The 23,390-nt window shown below is 45.3% G+C and overlaps 1 protein-coding gene across 2 annotated transcripts; it reads left to right on the top strand.

Annotated features, from left to right (window-relative positions):
* The first annotated feature begins 383 nt into the window (after window positions 1-383).
* TNFSF10 (TNF superfamily member 10) lies at window positions 384-23,164 on the top strand. Of its 2 annotated transcripts, none has more exons than XM_083739858.1 (5): window positions 384-783; window positions 14,332-14,475; window positions 17,424-17,469; window positions 20,064-20,168; window positions 21,682-23,164. In XM_083739858.1, the coding sequence occupies exons 1-5, from the start codon at window positions 448-450 to the stop codon at window positions 22,137-22,139; spliced, it is 1,089 nt and encodes a 362-aa protein (XP_083595984.1). In that variant the 5' UTR covers window positions 384-447; the 3' UTR covers window positions 22,140-23,164. The 2 variants fall into 2 exon arrangements, with proteins under 2 accessions (XP_083595984.1, XP_083595985.1); XM_083739859.1 differs by lacking the exon at window positions 384-783 and adding an exon at window positions 10,204-10,505.
* Window positions 23,165-23,390: the final 226 nt, after the last annotated feature.

Below are 23,390 nucleotides of genomic sequence, written 5' to 3'. Positions count from 1 at the left end.
GAGTCGGCTGCGACTGGACCTAATGGTGAGGGGTTGCTTTACCTTTACCTAGTCCAATGCTCTAACCACTACACCTACACTACACTGGTCGCTGCCAGGAGATCACATGGGGTAGCCCCTCTTGCCATGGGAACTCCCTCTCCCTGACCATGTTCCACATTGGCTAGACACCCCGAGGTGCCACATACGTCCCATGTCTGTTTGGACCCCTCCTGTTTATACTTGTCTCTGGCTTTGCGCCCTTGAACTCAGCACCACGCTGACGGGGCACCCTTTGTACGCCGAAAGCATCCCCAACTGCTTTTGCAAAGGGGTTGCAAAGATTTGCAAAATACAAAAGAGCGCAGCAGCTCGTTCCGGAGCATTAGGAAGAAATCCGCCTTGCTTCCTGCAGCTTTCTATTCCTTCCTCCTCTCTCGTTTCTTTCAAAAGTCCTTAAAACCTCCTATGGCCAGGGAGGCGGCAGGAGGAGTAGGAGGAGACATAAAAGAGTTTCAACTGTGGGAAGTGACTCCACCTTCATTTAAAGAGAGGAGTAGGAGAGGCTGTTCAGCACAGCTGCCGTCGTGTCTGCCTCTGCCCCCAGCCCGCCCCACCGAGAGAGACACGCAAGCGGATGCTCGGGGCGCCGCGCGCTCCCCTTTGTCTCCAGCGCGCATCATGCTGGCTTCCAGCGGCCCCAGCACCGGCCAGACCTGCGGCCTGGTGCTCATCTTCTCGCTGCTCCTGCAATCCATATGCGTGGCTATTACCTTCCTTTATTTCTCAAATGAGCTGCAACAGGTCAGTGGAAAATTCGCGCGTGGAGATCCGTGTTGGGTTTTTTTGTTTTTCCTCTGCCGCAGGGCAGGCGGGCGGATCCTTGCAGCTTCCTCGCAGTGCATGCCTATGTGTATATTTAGATAGATTGCAGAGGTCTCCTCGGGAGTAAATCCCGTTGAGTTCACTGGGGCATAGCTCCCAGGGAGTGCATGCTTTAAAAAATAAATGCATGGTTTTTCCCTTCTCCATTTTGCAGCGTTGCCTTTATTCTCCCACGCGAGTTGCAACACGTTGGGCTTGATTCTCTGGATTAAGGGCCGGATCGCTCCCGAGCCCCAACTTGCCTGCCTCCCCCCCCTCCCTTAGTTCTTTGTTCGTAAAGTAAAGGGAAAGTTCTGCCATTAGGCGGAGAGGCGTGGTTAATTCGAGGGATCCCAGCGATCCTCACTAGGCTTACTTTGAAGTAAAACTCCTAGGAAGGGAGAGGATAATTAAAAAGGGGAAATGTTCAATTGCACGTTTGTTTTGACTTCTTCAAACTCATTTAACCGTTTGTTTTCTTTCCCGGACAAAGAAACCGGGGGAAGTTTAGCATTCAACGGGTTCTATTTACTTGAAAACAAAAGGTTTGGCAGAGGTTAAGCCTGTTTGCCTTAAAGTAAGTGCCACTGATTTTGGTGGGGCTTACTTGCAAGTAAAAGTGCATGGGGCGGAGGGCTGGTTTGCAGCCCTGAGCGCGCGCGCGCTTATTTCCGAGGAAACGGAAATTGCACGTCTGCAACCCGATGCAACTTAACTCTCAAGTAAACCCTTCATTGAGGCTATAATGCTTCCGGCAGGATCGGGATCCCAGTGCTCTGCGAGCAAGTTCCTCGCGAGCAAGTTGCATTGGTCGCATCGGGACTTTGCTTCCGAGGAAACCGGGCAAAAGATTTGAATGCGAGTTACATTACAAAAACTCTTCCCCCTCCAAATTAAAAAGTATGTGTGTCGCTTGGCCAATGGCCAGGGATTTGGGTAACATCTGGAGCGGGGTGGGTGGGATCCTGTGGCCTTCCAGATGTTGTTTAACCCCCAGCAATCCTCCTCTATACTGGCCCATGGTCAAAGGATGATGGGAATTGTAGTCCTGCAAATTATGAATAGCTCAGACCTTCCTGGCAGAAGGTCTTCTGCATAATCAATAACGCTGCACCCCCATCACGCTATCATTCTGTGTCAGTAGTTTGTTGTTCTTTTCGTTGTGTGGGTTGTGCGCATTCCGGACACGCAGTTCCCTCCCATAATCCTGGCCGTCGGCCACTTTGGAGCTGCAGGAAAAGTTTTTGCAGTTCGATCCTGCCTGTTGTGAAAACTCTGACAAAATGGCAAAGGGAGAAAAAAACATTGCTCACTTTTGGGGAAGGGGGTCCGACAGCTGGAGTCTTTGTTCTTGCCAGAATGGATGATCCCCAGATGGCCAAGTGAAAAAAGATAAAAGAGGAGCTCTTCTACCTTAAACCATCAATGGCGAACCAGATGTTTTGGCACTCCAGCCTCCATCATCCCTCACCATTGGTTATGCTGGCTATAGCTGAAGCCCTACCCCTGCGGTACAGCACAAATGTTCCTTCCTCCCCAGGTTCTTCCTGCTGTTGAAAATGTGCTTTCAAACACTGCAAGGGGCAAATGGTTTGACGTGTAAGAGACTTAAATGGCTCCATAATCCTCTCATAAAACAGAAAAGGTTCGTCCCCGCCCCCTTCGAAGCTCTTTCCCAAACCTAGAGTGCTTTTGTTTTCAAGTAGTGGCTAAACTCAACTGGCGTTCCAAGCTGTGACCAACAAGTCCCCCTGTTTTTGTTTTGCTTCCTTCTGTTAAAAAAAGAAAGAAAAATGGTCATAATTTTTTTGAGCTGGCATAAACAAAAGGCTTCTTGGAAAAGAGAAGTATTTGATTGCTTAATTCCTCTCCGTATCTCGGTTTATCTTTCCAAAGGAGATAAAGGGTTCTGTTTGCAGGATAACCTCTGCATTTGGATCTGGAAATTACAAGTTGTTTTGATGAGCGTTTTTTTTTCTGAGATACTCCATGAGATGGGTGATTCCAATCACTTCCAATCCCTTCCAATCACCCATTCCCACCACCCTTCTGAGTAATACCCCTCCCCACCTTCTCATTATATAGAAGGGTCTGGAAACTTCTGTTTCAGTGTATCTGAAGAAGTGTGCATGCACACGAAAGCTCATACCAAGAACTAACTTAGTTGGTCTTTAAGGTGCTACTGGAAGGAATTTTTTTTGTTTTGACTATGGCAGACCAACACGGCTACCTATCTATTCCAAAAATAAGGCTGCACGGTTTCTTACATTCTGAACTGGAGAAGATTTTGCATGTGTGTGTGTGTCATTTTCGTTACATAAAAAACAATTCAATAAAAATCTCTTTTAGTGGCTGTAATAAAAAGAAATAAAATTGCCAAGCACCTCTCATTTTTAATACGCCCGAGTATTACAATCTCGTGTTTCAGTTGTAGCAACATGCCACCAAGTTATCTTTCTATCACGGAGATACAGTGAAAGAACCTCTATCTGTTAATGCAAATCCAGCCCAGCCATCAGGAGTCCTGAGCAAAGGTGGATTCTGGTAATACTCACAGAAATTTAAGAGTAATATTGTTGTATGCAGTTGTGTACAGTCCAGAAGGGTTATTTAATAATGAATAAATAAATATCTGGATTACCTGAATTGTCATGGTGCAGGAGACATAGAAGAACTTTTATTTCCACACCTGCACTCTTCATACACAAGAGTTCTCATATTGGTACAGAAGAAGGTAGAACAACCTCTTGTGACCCCAAAGAGGGGGACATTCACACATCCACTTGCATTTTTCTGTTCTCTCCACTTAACGTGAACCAAAGTGCCCTTCTCCTTAGGAAGAGTCATTCAGATACATCTTTACTGAATGAGTAGCTGGGTAGACTTCTTGCAGAGATGATTGTGGGGCGGGGAGAAGCCTGTTTTCCTTCAGCATCTGATAAACTACAACTCGCATCAATCCTGATCAATTACCCTGCTGTCTAGGGAGGGTGGAAGCCTTCGGGAATTTCAGCCTGGCCTACCTGACAGGCTTGTTGTGAAGACGAATGAGACAAACCAGGCTTTGTCAGCCCTATGCGACTAGGATGAAGTCCCAAGTTACCAATGTGATAAACGCTCTCTCTGTGACTAGCGTTGGTGCAGAACTTCATTACGATTTCTTGTTTGGACACACAAGTGTTTTGGTCACATGGGCAACTCACGAGCTATTCCTGGAGGGCTTGCAGAGGAGGGGTGTGCCTTATTGCTTTATTTATCTTTACTGTACTTGCACTTTTTATATACTGGGGCTGCATTTCCCACGCTTTCCTTCCTCTGAACGAAGATGATCATGGCCAGCGAAATTGTAGGTCTCAGAATTACCCCATGCTCGTCTTTCTCAAGAGGACAAACATCTCTTTCTGCCATAGACTTAAGAAAGTTAGATTGACACACACTGCTCAACAAGGTGATTTGGATTGTTCCTGTCCTTGCTTTGCTGGGGGGGGGGGGGGAGCAGAACTGCATGCAAGTCAGAGGACTATCCTCTTGGCATGCAACCAATTTGAGCTGGGAAGGGAATCTCCAGCCACAATCCTGTTACATTGGGCTTCAGATGCAAACTGGGATGTATTTGGTGGTGGTGTAAACAAACCCCTGGCAGAAAGAGGCAATAGGGTCATAAACTTGCAGAGTAGCATTATTAGGCTTTGTATAATAACCATGTGGCTTGGATTACTAATGGGTTTTCTGAATGTGTGTCTTTGTAGGGAAATACAGCCTTGTGGGAAAAGGGTGCAAATTATTGCATCTCTGAGGCTCTGCAGAAGGGATTATTTCCATGGTCCAAATTTACATTTCCAGCTGCTTTTCTGCTTGGGTGGTGGGAGAATAGGGGGACTCCTAAAGGTGGGAAAGAAAGTGCAACTTTGCAGTGTCACCTGCGTTTTCCTTAAGCAAGCAACAACAACAACAACAACAACGACAACAACAACAGAAAACTGGGCATAACAATGGACTGCACTGAAGGGTGGTTGCCATACATCTGTCTTTGAACCCCTGCTTTGCAATACAGTCATACCTCGGGTTGTGAACGTGATCCGTGCGGGAGGCACGTTCACAACCCACAGCGCTGCACATGCGCGTGATGTGGTTTGGCGTTTCTGCGCATGCGTGTGATATCATCTTATGTTTATGCGCATGTGTGAGCACCCAAACCCGGAAGTAACCCATTCCGGTACTTCCGGGTTCGGCACAGTCTGCAACCTGAAAACGCACAAGCCACAGCGTTCGCAACCGGAGGTACGACTGTATAGGCTCAAAAATACTGGGCTGCAGTGCAGGACTGCTGTGTAAGCTCTCTCAGGCTCATGTTCACTTCTAACATACATTGGACTACACTGCAGGGGTGTTAGAAACAGTATACACTCTTGAGCCTGAACCCCACTCCGTCCTGCAATGTGTGCAAAATAGCAGCAGAAACTTTCTATTTTCACTGGAAGAAGGATTCAAAACAAAACAAAACCACAAAACTTTTTTTAAAAAAATTACTGACTTACTTTTTCACATGAAATAAGATCTGAATTGGGAAGAAGTCTTTGGTCCTACTTTCTTTCTTGAGGGGTGGGGACGCATGGCTATGCAATCACAAATACAATCCTGGATTTTCCCATTGTATTGTTTGGGCAGCTGTCACTTATGCTGCAAAGGAGGGGAGAATGCATTTATAGCAACCAGGAAGTCTTCCAAACAATAGAGTTATTAGCCTAGAGAGAGTTGTTTTTTGTTTGTTTTTAAGTCTTGTCTGTTTGACATCCTTTGGGAAAGGTGGGGAAGACTCCTACTCCAGGAAAGTGCATAAGAGCAAACAGCTCAGAGTAAAAAAAAAGAAAAAAGTATGCACCTAAGAAGAAATCACCCAGACTCCTCCTTTAGCTCACTTTAGCAAAGAGGACAGATTTGTCAAACTGAAGTCACACACTCAATGCTTCAAGGTTGTCTTTGAGTAGTATAGTATAACCAGATCAGTAATTTTTTTATATAACTGTAAAAACTACTCTGAAAATTTGTTATTCCAAAAATGAAACCTGCACAAGAAATCAAAAATGCAGCCCTGCAAAAGAGTGATAGGAGTTGTACTCCCAACATCTGGAACTTTGGCTTTCCAGATGTTCCCGAACTACAGTTCCCATCAGCCCCAGCAAGTATGACCAAGGATGATGGGAGTTGTAGTTTGACACCATCTGGAGATTCTCCACAGCTGTACTAAGGGGTGGGGTAAGGGAGGAAGTGGTGGAATTTGCTTTGTGCTTGGAGGAGCAATACTAACAGTATAGAGCCAATTCCTTGTGCTTGAGTGCAACACACACAATTGGTCCAAAAGTCTTTACTGTTGTCCCTTTTCTAGGTCACTGCCCATTAATTTTTCAAAGTGACTTCCTTGTGCACCTATTTATCTAGACATGTTGCTAGTATTGTCTGCTTTTAGCAGAAGATAAACCTGACTACATAATTGTTCTGGAAACCGCAATGCCCAGGTGTTTTCTCGCTGTAAACTCTTGCCTGCTTCTCTGTAAATTTTCCTGCAGTTTATGGTGCAATCCTGTAATCTTGCTGTTTCACAAGAAAACAAACCCATTGTGCCGGATTGTGCAAGTACTGGGAGGAGGAAGTCCAGGATTGGTTCCTGAACACTCGTGCATTTATCATTTTCAGATGCAGCTTGGCTGGTCAACACACTGCTTATTCTCTTGCCAGCGCCCCATAACCCTGTGTCCAGTTTTATCTCCCAATTCCAATTTTGTTCAAAATCCGGATCTTGGAATTTAGAATGCGTTCTGCAGACGAGGCAACAAGTTCTAATGCAATCCAAGCCCTAGGCATGATTACTCTGAAATAAATCCCACAAAATTCAGTGGATATTACTCACAAACTAAGTGAGCATAAAACTAATCTTAGTCTGATTTGGGTTGCACTAGTGCACAACCTGCTTTTTCTTTGTTAGTTTTAAATTCCTTGTATTTCTGGAAAGGGGGGGAATTATCGTTTCACAAAATTCCCGCCCTCTTCTGCTTTTGGAGCAAACACCTTGGGTGAACTAAGTGATGAATAAGAGGAATTGATAGCTAAGGAGCAGATAGTCTTGAATAGAAGAAACGAAACTGTTAGCTATAGACCAAGCTGCATTTGACTTTAAATTGCTATTTCTGCTTCCCCTGACCTCATTCCCTCTGTTCCCTCTTCCTTCCTCTTGCTTGTTTTCCTTTTCTATCAAGTTTTCAATTTTTTTTGGGTGGGGGGTTATTGCATTGGTCATGAATAACTTAATCTAGGCCATGGGAAATTTTTTTGGATGGTTTGTTAAAAAAGAAGTTCAAAACCATTCAGGCAGAAGATCTGTTGTGGTTTTCCTGGCTAGATGCTTTCCCCTGGAGTCATCTGAATCTGCCGACTCGGCCACCCGCACAACATTAACCTTAAATAAAGCCCTGGTTGTTGTTGAGAATGAAACTCTCCCATGCAGAGCGTTCTGGCTGATTGCAGGAGTCATCCTTGTAGGCTGAAAACCGCTCTGAAAGCGAAAATTCTGAGACACGGCATCGCTACAGAATGTTGGACTTTCAACATTGTGTTGCGGGAGTTTCGGGGGAAAGAGAATTGCTAGGCGGGAGAACGGGGGAACTTTTTCTTCAATCTGAAGATTGCATGATGTCATTGGCCACTTCTCAAGGTGGCTGGGCAAAGGGGAAGCGGGTGAAATAATGGAAGTTTCTCTGACTTGGCTGGTCACACTGCAGCTACAGAGGAGTTCAGAGGTTTCTAAACACCCCCAAACCTCTTTCTCCATCTAGGCAAGCAAATGGCATCTTCCAGAGTTCCAGGGCACATTCTAGCTATGCAAAAGGAGGCTGTGGAGCAGCACTGGGGAGAAGAGGGGTCTGGAAGAGTCCTGAGGGCCAAACACAGAGAGCAGTGTTCAAAATTCCCCAGGCGCATTTTGCGACCAAGTGAAGGTGTCATGGCGCCAGGTTTGGCGACTGACATCTTCACAAAAGATGCTGTGCACCGGCCAGCCGGCTGATCAATGGAAATTTATTGTCTCTGGCTTGTTTTATTTGATGTTTTAATGTGTTGTAAGCCGCTTTGAGGTTTTTTCCTTTAAAATATAAAGCGGCAGAGAAATGAAATTAACAACAACGAATTTCACCGATTAGCTTATATATATATCCGAGTTTCTATAAGACTGGCGCTAGGCTTCATGGTTGGTTATGGAGGATCTCACAGTGGAAGCCAATCAAAGTAGACTACTGTTCAGCCTAGTCTATTGAAACACTTCCCCCTGCCTTCCCGCAACTCATTGAATTTGGCTGCTTTCTGTTGTTGACCAAGTGTCGCATCATCTCTGGGGCCACATCTTCTGAAGTTGGGGGGTTCTAAGAGCCTTGTTCAAAGGGGGTTTCCTGCAGGATATGGAACCAGGAAGGGGAACAAAGAAAATCGCTCTTGACCACCAGTAGCAGCTTCCTCCTTGCAGGGCTCTCAGTGATGGAATTACATGGAAAGGAAAAACTGATCTAACATATGAAAATGCTTTCCACAATTTGTTTGCTGTGCAGAAGGGTGGAAATGCAGCTCTGTGAATCTGCTGAATGGATTGGTTCTTCTTTTGGGTCCCATCTCCAAGAGGAAAATCGTAGGATGAGTAACCCAAGTTGGGTCCTTCTGGAGAACACGAAAACTCTGCACGCTGCTTTTGGAACATTTTGGCTGGCTGTAGAGGCATTTCCCCCAAATGTGGATTTTGAGATTTCAAGTCTCGCTCCCAAAAGGGTTGCAGAGAAAACAAATGAGCACTTTATTTTTTGGATGCTACAAGAAAATGAAAAAGGGGAACCCTGCCACAGTTGACTTTATTGTGTGTGTGTGTGTGAGTAGATCACATTCCTTGAACGAAACCACAATCTCGTCGTATTTGATACCAGTCTTCGGATGTGGAAGCCGCAGAAGCAAATGACCCATGCAAGTTTTTGTAGCTGATGGCTTGGAGGATTTGGAATGCGGAGATATCTTTATTACCTGGACCAAAGGAAGAATGCGAGGCATGCTGTTCTCATTGGAGACGTCCTGTTTTCTCTGCTTTTTCTCCTTCTCCCCCTCCAGGTTCCTCTGGCTTTTACCTTAAGCTGAGGAATGCAGAGATGCCCCAGGTGTAAAATGGTTTTGATGGGTCAAGAGGGGCGAGTTGGCCTGTGCTGATTTTTCACATCCCTGTATTTTTCCTTGCCCGACATTCGTGCAACTTTCTGGCTCATAGTTTGTGAGAAACTAGCCACCGGCAGAAAATGACGCTGAAAATTCCCCCACCCAGTCTGCCCTGGGGTGAAGCCAAGTCATAACAAACTGGGTTAGAAGGGAAATGGGCTTGGCTGCTATTACTGGCTTGGTTCCATTACAGAGAAAGAAGTGTGCTAAGCTTGGATAGAGCTTCAACTAGTTGACAGTGGGGTTTTTTGTTTGTTTGTTTGGCCACTCTGTGGTTTTTAAGGTACCTCCAAAGACCTGAGCTGTGCTTCAAAGCTCGCACAGAGCTCTTCCTGTACGCCTTCAAAACTTGTGCAGAAGTCTCCATATAGAATTGTAGAGTTGGAAGGGACCACAAAGATCATTTGGTCCAACCCCCTTTTCAAGGCAGGAATCTTTCGTCCAGTGTGGACTCATACCCACGATCCTGAGATTGAGACACACAGAGAAAGAGAGATGCAAACTGCTGCAGAGTTTCGCTGGAAAGGAATGCAAAAAAAGGTCTGATTCTCTGGAAAAGGAAAGCAGAAGGCGTCGTTGTCCACTGAATGCATGAATTGAGTACGTATGTATTGGTGGGAGCCTACCAGTGGCAAAGAAAAGAGACACGATGTGGTGTGATGGCAGTATTTATAGCAGGGACGGGGGAACCTGTGGTATTCCCAGTGTTAGTGGACTGCAACTCCCATCTTCCCCCTCTTACCACAGCTGATGGGAGTTGTAGTAAAACAACAACGTACAGTGGTACCTCAGAAGACGAATGCCTCGTAAGACGAAAAACTCGCAAGACGAAAGAGTTTTTCGTTTTTTGAGTTGCTTCGCAAGACGAATTTCCCTATGGGCTTGCTTCGCAAGACGAAAACGTTCAATGCATTCCTATGGGAATGATTTTCAATGCATTCCTATGGGAATCCGTGCTTCGCAAGACGAAAAATTCGCAAGACGAAAAAACTCGCAGAACGAATTAATTTCGTCTTGCGAGGTACCACTGTATAGAAGGCCACAGGCTCCCCACTCCTGGTTTATAAACTGAAGAAGGCTACGTTTCTCTTCTCCCTGTGAACTGACAGGTCCTCAAGAGGTTCCGAATCATGCCAAAGGAAGAAGAACCCACCTCCAGCGGCTGGCACACCTCCTACATTGATTGCTTGGGTAGGTTAACTTCTAGGGGATAGTTTGGCCTTGCGTTGATGAATAGGGAGGGAGGGAGCAGATGCGACTGGAAGAAGGGATTGCTAAATGCTCCCCCTTGTTTCCCTTTTAGATGGCGGCCACCGAATGAAAGACGCAACGGCAGGTGGAATGAAGAGCGAGCGGCCGCCAGGAAGACCTCAGCTTTCTTCCAACGCTGGAAAAGCCCTCCATCATCCAGTCTTCCAAAGGTCCAATATTAAAGTCCATAGTACTGCTTAATATCGTTTTCAGGGTGGGTGGAAGGTTTTTATTTTGTATTGTTTGGTGGCTCTCCCCTCCTTGCTCTGCCCCAAATAATAAAATGTTCATTGTATTTATTTTTAATGTGTCTGCTTTTGGTTTTCTTTGAGTTCCAGAATTTCCTGTGTTTTGCAAACATGCTTTCATTTCATTTGGGATTCCCGGGGCAGTTAGTCACAAGAGTACACATAATCGAGTGGATCTTCAGCCTGATCCAGTTACAGGGCCCACTCTTTGTTTCTTCACACTGCTGTGCGCCTGTGGTGATTTGAATCTGGGTTTCACTCCAGTTCTTCACACCACCTGAGGTCTGCCAAGAGCAACGGGGATTTCGCAGATTTGAGAATCTTCCTTTCAGTGCTGAACTTTTGCACAGATCATTTTTACATCTTTTCCCCTAGTCCAGAGGTTCCCAAACTGTGCTCCACATAGTCATTGGGAAGAAAAGTAAATATGTGCCTTTGGTATAAGGGCGACAAAAGCATGACTGATTTCTCTCCTGAAAAGTGCTCCATGACTCAAAGCCGCTGCCCTAGTCAATAGTTCCTGAAATCCACCTAATAGGATTTCTTCAGAGCCTCATGCTGGCTTAAGTTTACAGAGGCAACTTGGGGAGACAATTCTCTATTTATCCATTAGCCTCTTCCATGAGACTTTACGGCTGTTTTAGTCGCCATCCAAAGTTTTGTACGCACTTTCCCTTCCAACCCCAGTTGCTCCACTCACAGTCCTCCAATCCGCCTCTTCTCAGCTCCCTTAATGCTTCTAATCTTGTGGTCACATTCCTCCTAAACCTTCTCTCTCTTTGCCGCCGCCTCTGCTTGGCTCTCCTCCTCCATCGCACCCCATCGCCTGGGACCTAGTCTGCCTCTTCAGACTGCGGCCAAGCCAGGTCACCTGTGGCACAGCTGTGTTTACATCCAGATGTGTTGTATCCGGTGAGGTGCAGCAGGCAGGGCTGTCCTTGGCTGCCTCTCAGCACAAGGATGCAAAGCTCTGAGGTGCCAACAACCTCTGTTTACAAGTCCTCCACACCTATGAAATTATCGATTGGGGAAAAAGAGGGGTGGGGAATCCTTTTCCGGAGGCTTTCTAATGAGCCACGCAGTAGAATCGAGCATGGATTCCTATGGGGAACACAGTGGGGGATCCAGTCTTTTAAAAATCCAGTGACTTGCATATATTATTGAGCAAATTTGCACAATTCATTCCACACTGTTGCTGTGCATTATTTATTCTGGTTTTGCTCATCAGATGTGGGTGGGGTACATTTGCCCTCTATGGTGAGGATGGGGAAGAATCTTACTTGTAGGTGCTCAGCAGTGCAATCTTCCACATGTCTACTCAGGAGTAAGCGTCATTGAGTTTGTTGAATTGATTGTCCTAAGAAGATTCCGTACACATCATAACTGAATATATGAACAGTCAGGACTGATGGTCGGTTCTACTACTGTACTGAACTGTTTTCTGTCTCTTTATTTTGAGCAATTCAAGAGTTAGGGCTGACTCACACTTTGCCTTTGCACCACACTTTCTGGGCACGAGGTTCACGCTTTAAAGCTCTATGTCAGAGTCTCCCTGCTTTTATGCAGACCTGAAGGAGTGTCTCCACCTGCATCGTTCAGCCCAGACACTGAAATCCAGCTCCGAAGGCCTTCTGACGGTTCCCTCATTGCAAGAAGTGAGGTTACAGGGAACTAGGCAGAGGGCCTTCTCAGTAGTGGCACCCACCCTCTTCACATACCAAGGAGATGAACAACTACACAACTTTTAGAAGACATTTGAAGGCAGCCCCGTATAGTGAAGTTTTTAATATTTGATATTTTATTATTTGGGTTTTTTTAAAAAAAAGTGTTGGAAGCTGCCCAGAGGGCGGGGTATAAATATTATTATTATTATTATTATTATTATTATTATTATTATGGCAATTCAGTTTTCCCACAGAATAGTTTTCAGTGAGAGTGGGGTTTTTTTTAGGGAAAGCGCTCTGACACAGAGTTTTAAAGCATGGACCTGTACACAAAAGAGTATCTGGATGAGGCCTTAGTGGAGGATGGAGAGTAACAGATGTTTGCAAAGAGGCCCAGGGAGGAGAGAATATTATATTATTGGGGTGGGGGAAGCAAGGGGAAGGGAGCTGAAGGGGGCCAAAACATGTTTAAAACACCCTGCGTGTGCACTCTGCAGTGGTGGTGTGCTTCTTACGAATAAAGCTCTCCCCCTCACAGTACTTCCGTCGACACAGACCTAGTCGTTTTTCTAGATTGTTGAGGATCACGACTTATGGCTTTGGGCTTAAAAACGTATGCCAAACTGGCTAAGTGGCCAACGATGCATTGTAGGGTTCCGGAGTTTCTGCGGAAGATTTGTGCCCCAGTCCAGCAAGAAAAACTGATGTACTGAAACTGTCCACCAGTAGCTGAAGCAGATGTGGAAAAAGATGCTGGCCAGGTCCCAGTGAAGTAGCTAGAAAGGGTCTTTCAATGCCTTTCTATGGAGAAACTGACTGGTTGCGTTCAACAGCTCATCTGCAACTAAAGCTAGATTGAGGGTCCCTAGCATTCAGCTTGCCAACAATTTGATGTGACTTTGTGACTTATTTACTTGGGACTTTTCTTTGTATTTCACGAGAAACTTTTGGTGTAATTGTAAAATGCTATTTTCATTGCTACGCGAATCAATACACTTTGGTGCAAGAGACTCCCTTTATTTTTCTTCTGCTAAATCTTGGGTATATCCTGCTCCCCCCCCCAACAAACACAGAAATGTTTTTCAGCTCCACAAATGCTTTAGTAAGCTGCCAGAAATCTCAAGAGGTGACACATACTGGTTTGTTTTTAAAATGGAATTGGCACAGTTCCAACCCCCCCTAATATTTTATAAACAAACAATAAAAGGTGGTCCATTAAATGCATTCATGCAGCACGATGTGATCTGTGTTGTGCCTACTCAGAAGTAAGCCTTCCATGAGCTTGCTAACTTAATATCCCATACACAGTTATGTGGGGGAAATCCCGATCGAACTCAATGGCGTTTGCATTTGAGCAGACCAATCTAGGATCTCACTGTGGAATCAAATGCTACCAGGGAGCCATATTTCAAGGAAGAGAGTTCCGCAGAATTGTCACAGTGATGATGAATTTTCTGACGATTCTGCCGAAATCCCCTCCCTGTAATATAGGGCAAGATGTTTGCATGCAGCGTCAAATCGCTGGCATTTGCAGTTGAGAGGAACAGGAGATGGGAAGACCCTCAAAATGCTGCAGAGCTGCAGCCAGTCAGAGTCAACGGTATCAATCTGGATGGACAAATAGAGTGATCTAGTGTAAACCAGCTCCCTGGGATAAAAAGGTAAAGGGACCCCTGACCATTAGGTCCAGTCGTGACCGACTCTGGGGTTGCGGCGCTCATCTCGCTTTACTGGCTGAGGGAGCTGGTGTACAGCTTCCGGGTTATGTGGCCAGCATGAGTAAGCCGCTTCTGGCGAAACAGAGCAGTGCACCGAAACGCCGTTTATCTTCCCACCAGAGTGGTACCTATTTATCTACTTGCTTTGATGTGCTTTAAAAATAAGACCAACCATTTAGGTCTTTTATAAATGTGTTTGATTTTTTTGCAATGTAGCATTAAGAACAGAAAGGGCTTTGCTACTTACCCACCTACAGAAGAAATTTCTGATGTTCACTTAACTGAAATTTTGTGCATCTCCTGATCTCTCTGGAGTTTTGCCCAATTGTCTTACACTTCCTTTTTTTCTTCTTTTTCCAAACACAGCTTCGAGATACTTACTCGAAGAACGGCTATGCTTGCCTTACCAGAGAAAACTTTTCCCTGGAAGACTTGGACGATTCCAGTTACAATGAAGAGGGCGACCCCTGCTGGCAAGTCAAGTTGCAGCTCTTACGATTAATAAAAAAGGTACGCCTGTAATACCTGCATCACGTGAAATCAGAAAAAGAACTTTGCTACAAGAATCTTGGCCCCCTTCAGGGCTTGCCGTTTTTTGTAGATCGAGTACCTTAAACATCTGAAGGGTGTTGTTGTTGTTTAGTGGTTTAGTCGTGTCTGACTCTTCGTCACCCCATGGACCAGAGCACGCCAGGCACTCTTGTCTTCCACTGCCTCCCACAGTTTGGTCAAACTCTGAAGGGTGTACCTGGATCTAAAGCTGCCCCCAACCAGCTGCCCTCTAATTTTTTTTTTTTATAATAATATTTATTAAATTTTTGTTTAACAATAAAGACATATAGTAGCATAACATTTTCCGGTATCCACATTTCATACACCTCCTTGGACTTCCTCACGACTCTTGTTCCTGCTTTCTAAACTCATAAATTTTGCCAGCAAATTATTAACTTATTTTAATTTATATAATAAAATTTTCCAATATTAATATCTCAAATTTTGAAATTTAACCACTCTCTTATTGAAGCTTAATTATAAAATACTGTTTATCCAAAATTTGTCTTTTCTTTCAGTTAGGTTCAAATTTGTATTCCTTATTACAAATTTGTTGGAGCCGTATTGTTACAGATCTTACATCTTTCTTAACATTCATACAATTTACAGTATTTTTGTAGATAATCCTTAAATTTCTTCCAGTCCTCCTCCACCAGTTCTTCTCCCAAGTCTCGGATTCTGCCAGTCATCTCAGCCAGTTCCATATAGTCCCATCAGTTGCAGCCGCCAGTCTTCCAGTGTGGGCAAATCTTGAGTTTTCCAGCTTTTAGCAATGAGTATCCTTGCTGCTGTTGTGGCGTACAAAAAAAAAGGTTCGATCCTTCTTTTGCACACTCTGGCCGACAATGCCCAGGAGGAAGGCCTCTGGTTTCTTAAGGAAGGTATACTTAAATACCTTTTTCATCTCATTATATATCATTTCCCAGAAGGCCTTCACTCTAGGGCAAGTCCACCAGAGGTGAAAGAATGATCCTTCAGCATCTTTACACTCCAACATTTATTATCAGGCAAATGGTATATCTTTGCAAGCTTGACTCGGGTCATGTACCACCTATATATCATTTTCATAATGTTTTCTTTCAGGGCATTACATGCCGTAAACTTCATACCGGTGGTCCATAACTTTTCCCAGTCAGCAAACATAATGTTGTAACCTATGTCCTGTGCCCATTTTATCATGGCTGATCAGCTGCCCTCTAAATTGTCCGGACTACAAGTCCCACAGATGATAGCAACTGTAGTTCAAAACCTTTCGGGGGGGGGGCACCAGGTTGGGGAAGTACAAATGGAACAAATAGTGTTTGGCAGGGTTGCCAACTGACCAGGAAAAGAACAGTTTGCCTTGTGTTCCTACGCCTTCAACAACAGCTTGATGATACACAGGAATCAGCAGGGCAAATCTTTTTCATAGCAAGGAAATAAATACTATTACTTGCTATGTTTCCGGGCCATAAGTAATTATTAGAGGCCAAAGAGCAGGGGCTGAGATAATAAATAGTAATAGTAATAAATGCAACAAAAACTTGGAAACACTGTGTGTGTTAGACAGGTAAATATCCCATGCTGCCACAATGGGCTATGTCTGTGGGGCATACTTTCTGTGGCAAAGCTGGTTTTGCCTCCACTTAATGTATGAAATGGCTCTACCATTCCTGTCCTATACCTGTATATGTCCACTCTGAAGCCCACACCATGCAGTTGAGATTTACTCCCAAGTAAGTGTGTATAGGATTGCAGCCTTGGGCATGATGCCAGACTGCGTGCAAAGCAAGAGCAGATCCACAGGCGTCTCTTTTACGCCTAAGGCAGCGGTTCTCAACCTGTGGGTCCCCAGATGTTGGACTACAACTCCCATCATCCCTGAGCTCTGGCCTTTCTAGCTAGGGGTGATGGGAGTTGTAGTCCAACAACATCTGGGGACCTACAGGTTGAGGAAAGGCTGGTTTAAGGCACACTGAATCTGCTTAAGTAACCCGGAACATGTAGTCTTGCTTAAAAAGGGCTCTGCTCTCCTGTAGAGCAGCCTTGAGTCCCCAGATGGTTGTCGGACTACCAGTTCCCACAATACCTGCTGACTAGGAATGATGGGAGTTGTAGTCCAACATTACCTGGGGACCAAAGCTTGAGAAAAGGCTGCTGTAGACAGAGGACTTTATAGACAGGTTCACAAAGGCATCGAAAAGACGCACAGGTGAAAGGTCATGATAACAGCACAATTAACATCACTTATATTGTTGTTTGTTGCATTTGTACGTTGTGCAAAGAGTTTTCCTCATAGCTTTGCATTTGTATCTTGGAACCTTTTGACGAAGGGCAGTTAAGAAACAATTTTAAACTAATAATAATAATAATAATAATAATAATAATAATAATAATAATAATAATTTATATCCCGCCCTCCCCGCATTCTAAAATCAATTCAGAATTAAATTAATGGCAACCATTGGGCTAGAGTTCTGTGAGGATTACCAAAGGAGGGGGTCCGGCTGTGCCCTGGTCAAAGGCCTGGTGGAACAGCTCTGTCTTGCAGGCCCTGTGGAAAGATGTCAAATCCCGCAGGGCCCTAGTCTCTTGTGACATAGCGTTCCACCAGATTGGGGCCACAGCCGAAAAATCCCTGGCTCTGGTTGAGGCCAGCCTAACCTCCCTGTGTGCATTTCTTTAATGAACAATGCCCACCGTGTCCAGCATTATTGACAAGAATCCTAGTTCCCCAAAAGGTACGTAGCAGTCTTCCTTAAGCTAGGGTACCTTAAAGGGGGTGGGGGGGGCTCACTGATGACTCACAATCTGCTATCCATCTTTGCTGTGCTGGAGTCATTGCTAGGCAGCTTACAGAATGGAATTCTGCTACTCTTAATTTACCAGGGAGGGAAAAAGCTAACCGATTGTATTTGCTCTTGCAGATGATAGCCAGGAACCAAGCAGAAGTGGCAGCCTCCTCGGTCCAAGGTATTGATGCAGGCAACACATTTACTCACCGTATTGGGCTGGATACGGGGGTGGATAGAAGTAAATATGCTGGTGTTGCAAATGCCCAATGACTAAATCCACCGGAAACTTGAATGTGTAGATTGTGGTGGAAGACAAGTCGTGTGTATGGGGGGGGAAGTGCATCAGTAGAAAAGGCAAAGAATGTCGTTGGGGAAGCGCCATAGCTCTGTACTTCAAATGCAGAAGGTGTGTTGCAGGTTCAGTCCTCTAGTTACTACTACTGTTGTTAAACATTTTCTTCTTGTTGTAAACCACCACCACCAAATTATTTATACCCTGCCCATCTGGCTGGGCTTCCTCAGCCACTCTGGGCAGCCCCAACAGAGTATTAAAAACGTGATAAAACATCAAACATTAAAAACTTACCTAAAGAGGGCTGCCTTCAGATGTCTTCTAAAAGTCAGATAGCTGTTTATTTCCTTGACATCTGATGGGAGGGCATTACACAGGGCGGGCGCCAGTACCGAGAAGGCCCTCTGCCTGGTTCCCTGTAACCTCGCTTCTCGCAGTGAGGGAACCGCCAGAAATCCCTCAGAGCTGGACCTCAGTGTTTGGGCTGAATGATGCAGGTGGAGACACTTCTTCAGGTATACAAAAGTACATGCCGCTTTGTTCAAGTAGTCCAGTCTTTTCTACAGATCAGTTCCATTTGTTATGAAACATTATAGTGTTGAATACAGTTATAAGGTCAGGAAGAAGTTTGCGGGGGGAGAGAGGAGGGGTGGCAAAATTTATATTTTTTGCAGTGTACTTGTGGGGTTTTGTGTCAGCGTAAACTAGACGGGTTCTCTTTCTATTCGCTTGTTACGTTTCCTCGGTAGCGAGAGAGGTTGGGGGCCCAGGGTGGTATACACAGAGTTGTATCCAAGTCAAGAGGAGACCCACTGACAATGACAAACGTGACTAATTTAGGTCCATCCATTTCAGTGGGTCTGCGCTTAGTTGGATACAACCTATAATGTTGTAGGGGGCCTGCACCGTCTAATCCAGTTGCCAGTTCTAATGCAAGGAAGCCAGGACTAAAACACCCCCCAACAGATAATAATAATAATGATGATGATGATGATGATGATGCCGGGCTCAGAGCGGCTAACAACGGTAAAATAACACAGTTTTCAGAGTCAAATTAATGGTAACCATTGGGCTAGAGTTCTATGAGGATTACAGAAGGAGAGAGGGGGTCAGACTGTTCCTTGGCCAAAGGCCTGGTGGAACAGCTCTATCTTGCAGGCCTTGCGGAAAGATGTCAAGTCCCGCAGGGCCCTAGTCTCTTGTGACAGAGCGTTCCACCAGATTGGGGCCACAGCCAAAAAAGCCCTGGCTCTGGTTGAGGCCAGCCTAACCTCCCTGTGGCCCAAGATCTCCAAGATGTTTTTATTTGAAGACTGTAAGGTCCTCTGTGGGACATGAAAGGAGAGGCGGTCCCTTAGGTATGAGGGTCCTAGGCCGTATAGGGCTTTAAAGGTTAAAACCAGCACCTTAAACCTGATCCTGTACTCTACCAGGAGGCAGTGCAACTGGTATAGTACCGGTTGAATGTGGAGATGGCTGTCCACCTTTCTGCCTGAAAAGCCCAACTGGTCCATTGTGAGAATGCATTCGCCATTCAGCAGCAGGGATGCTCAGCTGAAAAATCTACTACCTTTCTATAACTTAAGCCTATTAGATCTAGTCCCGCCCTCTGGGGTAGAAAAGACCCAGGTCTTTGACTCCTCCAGTGCAACAGCCTTTAAGGTATTTGAAGAGAGCTGCCATGTCCTCTTGACTGACACGTTCTCCAGGCCATTTATGACCAATTCATTCATCCTTTTCCTCCTACCTGCTCTTGTTTTCCATTTGGCTGACAATGTTTCATTGCCTTCCTCTGACCCCATTCCAGTTTCCCTCCATCAGGCCATAGCCAATGGGAAAGACCTGCTAAAGCTCTTGGAGAACTGCTGTCAGTTAAGAGTAGCCAGCACTGGGCTAAATGAACAAAAAGTCTGGAGTACCAATGCACCTGACATGTGAAACTGTGCCACGAGAGTCATCTGTCTAGCCCAGGGGTTGTCAACCTGGTCCCTACTGCCCACTAGTGGGTGTTTCAGGATTCTAGGTGGGCGGTAGGTTGTTCTATGGCTGAATCCTCCTTCCATCGAGCACTGGTGGGTGGAAAGGAAATTTTACCATCAAGAAAGATGCATTACTGGGCGGTAGGTATAAAAAGGTTGACTACCCTGATCTAGCCCAAGCACCATCCGGCTTTGACTGTTAGCTGTTGTCCAAGATCTGAGGCATAAGTCTTTCCCCATTGGCTGCTTTTGTCCAGAGGGTTGGGTCCAAAAGTGGCCAGCTCTCCATGGGCTACCTGGGTGGGACTGGCCACCTGCTGCTCCCCTGACACCACATGACACCAGGCATGCCGTACGACATCAGGTGTTTCAACCGCAAGCTGCAAAGGGAGAAGGAGGACCACTACTCCATATGCAAATCCTGTCTCGCCTGCAGCAATGCTGTGGTTGCGATAGTAATCCAAGATTAAAATCCTGACCTTTCTTTCTCTTTCATCCAAGGCGATGCTTCTACTGTAGATTCTACTGTGAGTCAGAGTGTCGTCCCCAGAACAGCAGCTCACTTGACTGGAAGCAGAATTGGGAAAAGTGTTTGGGCCACACAGAGTAAGTCGCTATGTTATTCCGGCAAGAGTATGTTTATATTTTTATGTCAATCAGCTTATGCATCTGCTAAATAAAGTAATAAAAGAAAAGCATTTGGATGTTGCTTTTAATGTGCGATTCTGCTGCTGTGTTAAATATTAGATGGCTATTGTTTTAAATGGTATTTTTAAATTTTGCTTAATCGTATTTCTATATTATTATCACTGCTATTGTTATTAATTAAACTTGATGGTTACACAAGAGGTCTCCAAGTGACTTGCACAGTAGCTTAAACATAACTATAAATGCATTACAATGTGACACATTTACACATGCAATTCATAAAAGCACTCAAAAGCAAAACATAAGCCACTCTGGAGTGTTCTCTGAGCAGAACAGATAACCTCTATCTGGTGTGGGGAGAAACTTTGCCTCTCCAGATGTTCAGCGGCTGCAGCTCCCTTCATCCGCTGTCATTGGCTATTGCTTGCTGGGGCAGATGGGACTGTCGTTCAGCAACAGAGATTCCCCACACCAGTCCTACATGTTCTTAAGGTTGAACTCAGAATTTTCTGATTGGTTGATCGCTTTATAATTAAAATGGGCATCATCCATGCACAAGAAAAGGGGCATTATTAGCAAGCTTGGAAAAACTCCCCAGGATTTACAGGAGCGATATTCAGAACGAAAACATAAGTGGTGGGAAAGTCTTGGGGAGAAAAAATAGCACAATGTAAAGCATGTTCAGTGGCTACCATGTGTCTTAGTGGGGGATGAAATGGAATATCTTGGGAAAGGGCTGGCTGCAACCCAGAACAGGAGCTCACTGTACATGGCAACACATAGCTGAAGGTCCCACTTGTGTATTGCAGCAGCAACAGCAATAAACAACAACATACACCATCAAAATGAATGGTGAGCTGTATGTCTTTGGGAGCATTAGGGTGAGCAAAGAGACTGGGTTGAAATAAAAAGCTGTCAAGAACTTCCAAAAGTACTCAACTTGCAAAAAGTAAAGGTAAAGGTAAAGGTACCCCTGCCCGTACGGGCCAGTCTTGACAGACTCTGGGGTTGTGCGCCCATCTCACCTAAGAGGCCAGGGGCCAGCGCTGTCCGGAGACACTTCCGGGTCACGTGGCCAGCGTGACATCGCTGCTCTGGCGAGCCAGAGCTGCACACGGAAACGCCGTTTACCTTCCCGCTAGTAAGCGGTCCCTATTTATCTACTTGCACCCGGAGGTGCTTTCGAACTGCTAGGTTGGCAGGCGCTGGGACTGAGCAACGGGAGCGCACCCCGCCGCGGGGATTCGAACTGCTGACCTTTTGATCGGCAAGCCCTAGGCGCTGAGGCTTTTACCCACAGCGCCATCCGCGTCCCTTGCAAAAAGTACACATTTGCAATTAATTCATCATCGCTATCATTATTACCGTTAGCTGTTTATTTTGTACTTGAAAGGTTTGGGATTTACTCTGGATTATTATTATTTTTTACACACCTAAAATACATGTTTGCCTTCTTTTCCTCCCGCTGCAGATTCCTCGAGCAGAAGCCGTTTTGGAGTCAAAATTGGCACGTGGCAGACAGCCAGCTGGCCTCATTCTTTCCTCCACAACGTAGGCTTGTTGGACGGGGAGCTGATAATACTGCAAGCGGGTTACTACTACATTTACTCCCAAACGTATTTCCGGTTCCGTGAAGAGGAGGGTGTCGAACGCCGTTCCGACCCTGACTCGGACAGCGTCAGGAATCCCAGGCAGATGGTTCAGTACATTTCCAAGCGCGTTGATACTTACCCAGACCCGATTCTGCTGCTGAAAAGCGCTAGAACTAGCTGCTGGGCGAAAAGGGCAGAATATGGACTTTACTCTATCTACCAAGGGGGAGTGTTCCAGCTAAAGAGGAACGATCGGATTTTTGTCTCTATCAGTGATATGACGCTCGTGGACATGGATAAAGAAGCAAGTTTCTTTGGAGCCTTCCTGGTCTCTTAAAAAAAGAAGAAGGGGGAGACAGACTGAATTAGAAAAGCCTTAAAAGAAACAGACCTGGCTTTGAACTGCACAAAGACAACACTCAGTTTTCTGCATGCAGAAATGGAGCCCATGTGCAATCCTATTGACAGATTAACTGCCAGCGAGAGCTTGAAGTTGCCAAGAAACAAAACAAACCTCGTCTGTCAATGTAAAGAAAGACCGGGTGTTAATGGCTGCCATGCCATGTATATGGAACTCGTAAGAAACCATATCCAATTTCACTTTGGAAGAGGATAGGGCTGTACTAGTCCTGTCCCCTGAGAACAATATAGCCCGCAGAAGCACTACATACAGTTCATTGCGCCTGCATGCTGGGAAACCACATGGAGCAAGGCGTGAGGTTCTTCCTGCACCACCAGATGATGGTTGTCTCTCTTGTGTAGCAGATTGCGTTTGGTGGAGTGAGGAGGTGGTCTTTGGCAATGGGAACTTTCAGGATAAACAGTTGGTTGCCTCTGGCCAGGTTATTTCCACTGCAAACCTTTCACAAGCAGGAGGAGCAGAGATTGAGAGCTGTCACATGGAAGAGCCCTCCCAGGACTGGACCACTTCATACTGGAGGGGGGGAGAGATAACGCTGGGAGGCTAAACTACTTGAAATGTGAAAAATTGCGCATGAATGTTTGGGAGGTGAGGCATTAAAATATGGGGTCTGCTTTACGCTGTCTGAAGAGGAACAGTCCCAGAAGGGCTACACCATGTGACACATTCCATATTTGCCTTTCACCTCTTACCAATCATCATATTGGTAAAGTCTACAAGAGAGCAGAATTTATGCAAGGTGGGCAATCATCTGATTATACACAAGATTGGGAAAATGACCCACATCGCAGGCTGCAAACTGTTGCCCACTCGTTGAATATTTCTCTTTAAAACCAGGCTACTTTGCCTTGGTACCCTGATTTTTTTTGTTTGTTTTTAAACCTGAAGCCCACCTTGATATTTTTTTTTTTTTAAGTAATTACGTGACATACTTATAAAAACAACATAGAAGTGCTCACATGCACAGACCTTCTCAACCCAGTCAAGCCTGAACACTGGAGATAAGGTTGCATTTAACAGCATTTGAGCTGTGCAGAAATCAGTTCTGATGTAGATGAGCATTATGACTGATGGGGTTGATGCTAATTGCACAAAAACAGGGCCTAGTAAAAAAAAAAAAAAGTTGGTAACTCAACTGGAAGGTGTATCCAGTATGTGATGCTGCTC

Source organism: Podarcis gaigeae (genome assembly GCF_964106915.1).
Source record: "Podarcis gaigeae genome assembly, chromosome: 5".
Lineage (NCBI taxonomy): Eukaryota > Metazoa > Chordata > Lepidosauria > Squamata > Lacertidae > Podarcis > Podarcis gaigeae.
This window is presented reverse-complemented; position numbering and strand designations above follow the sequence as displayed.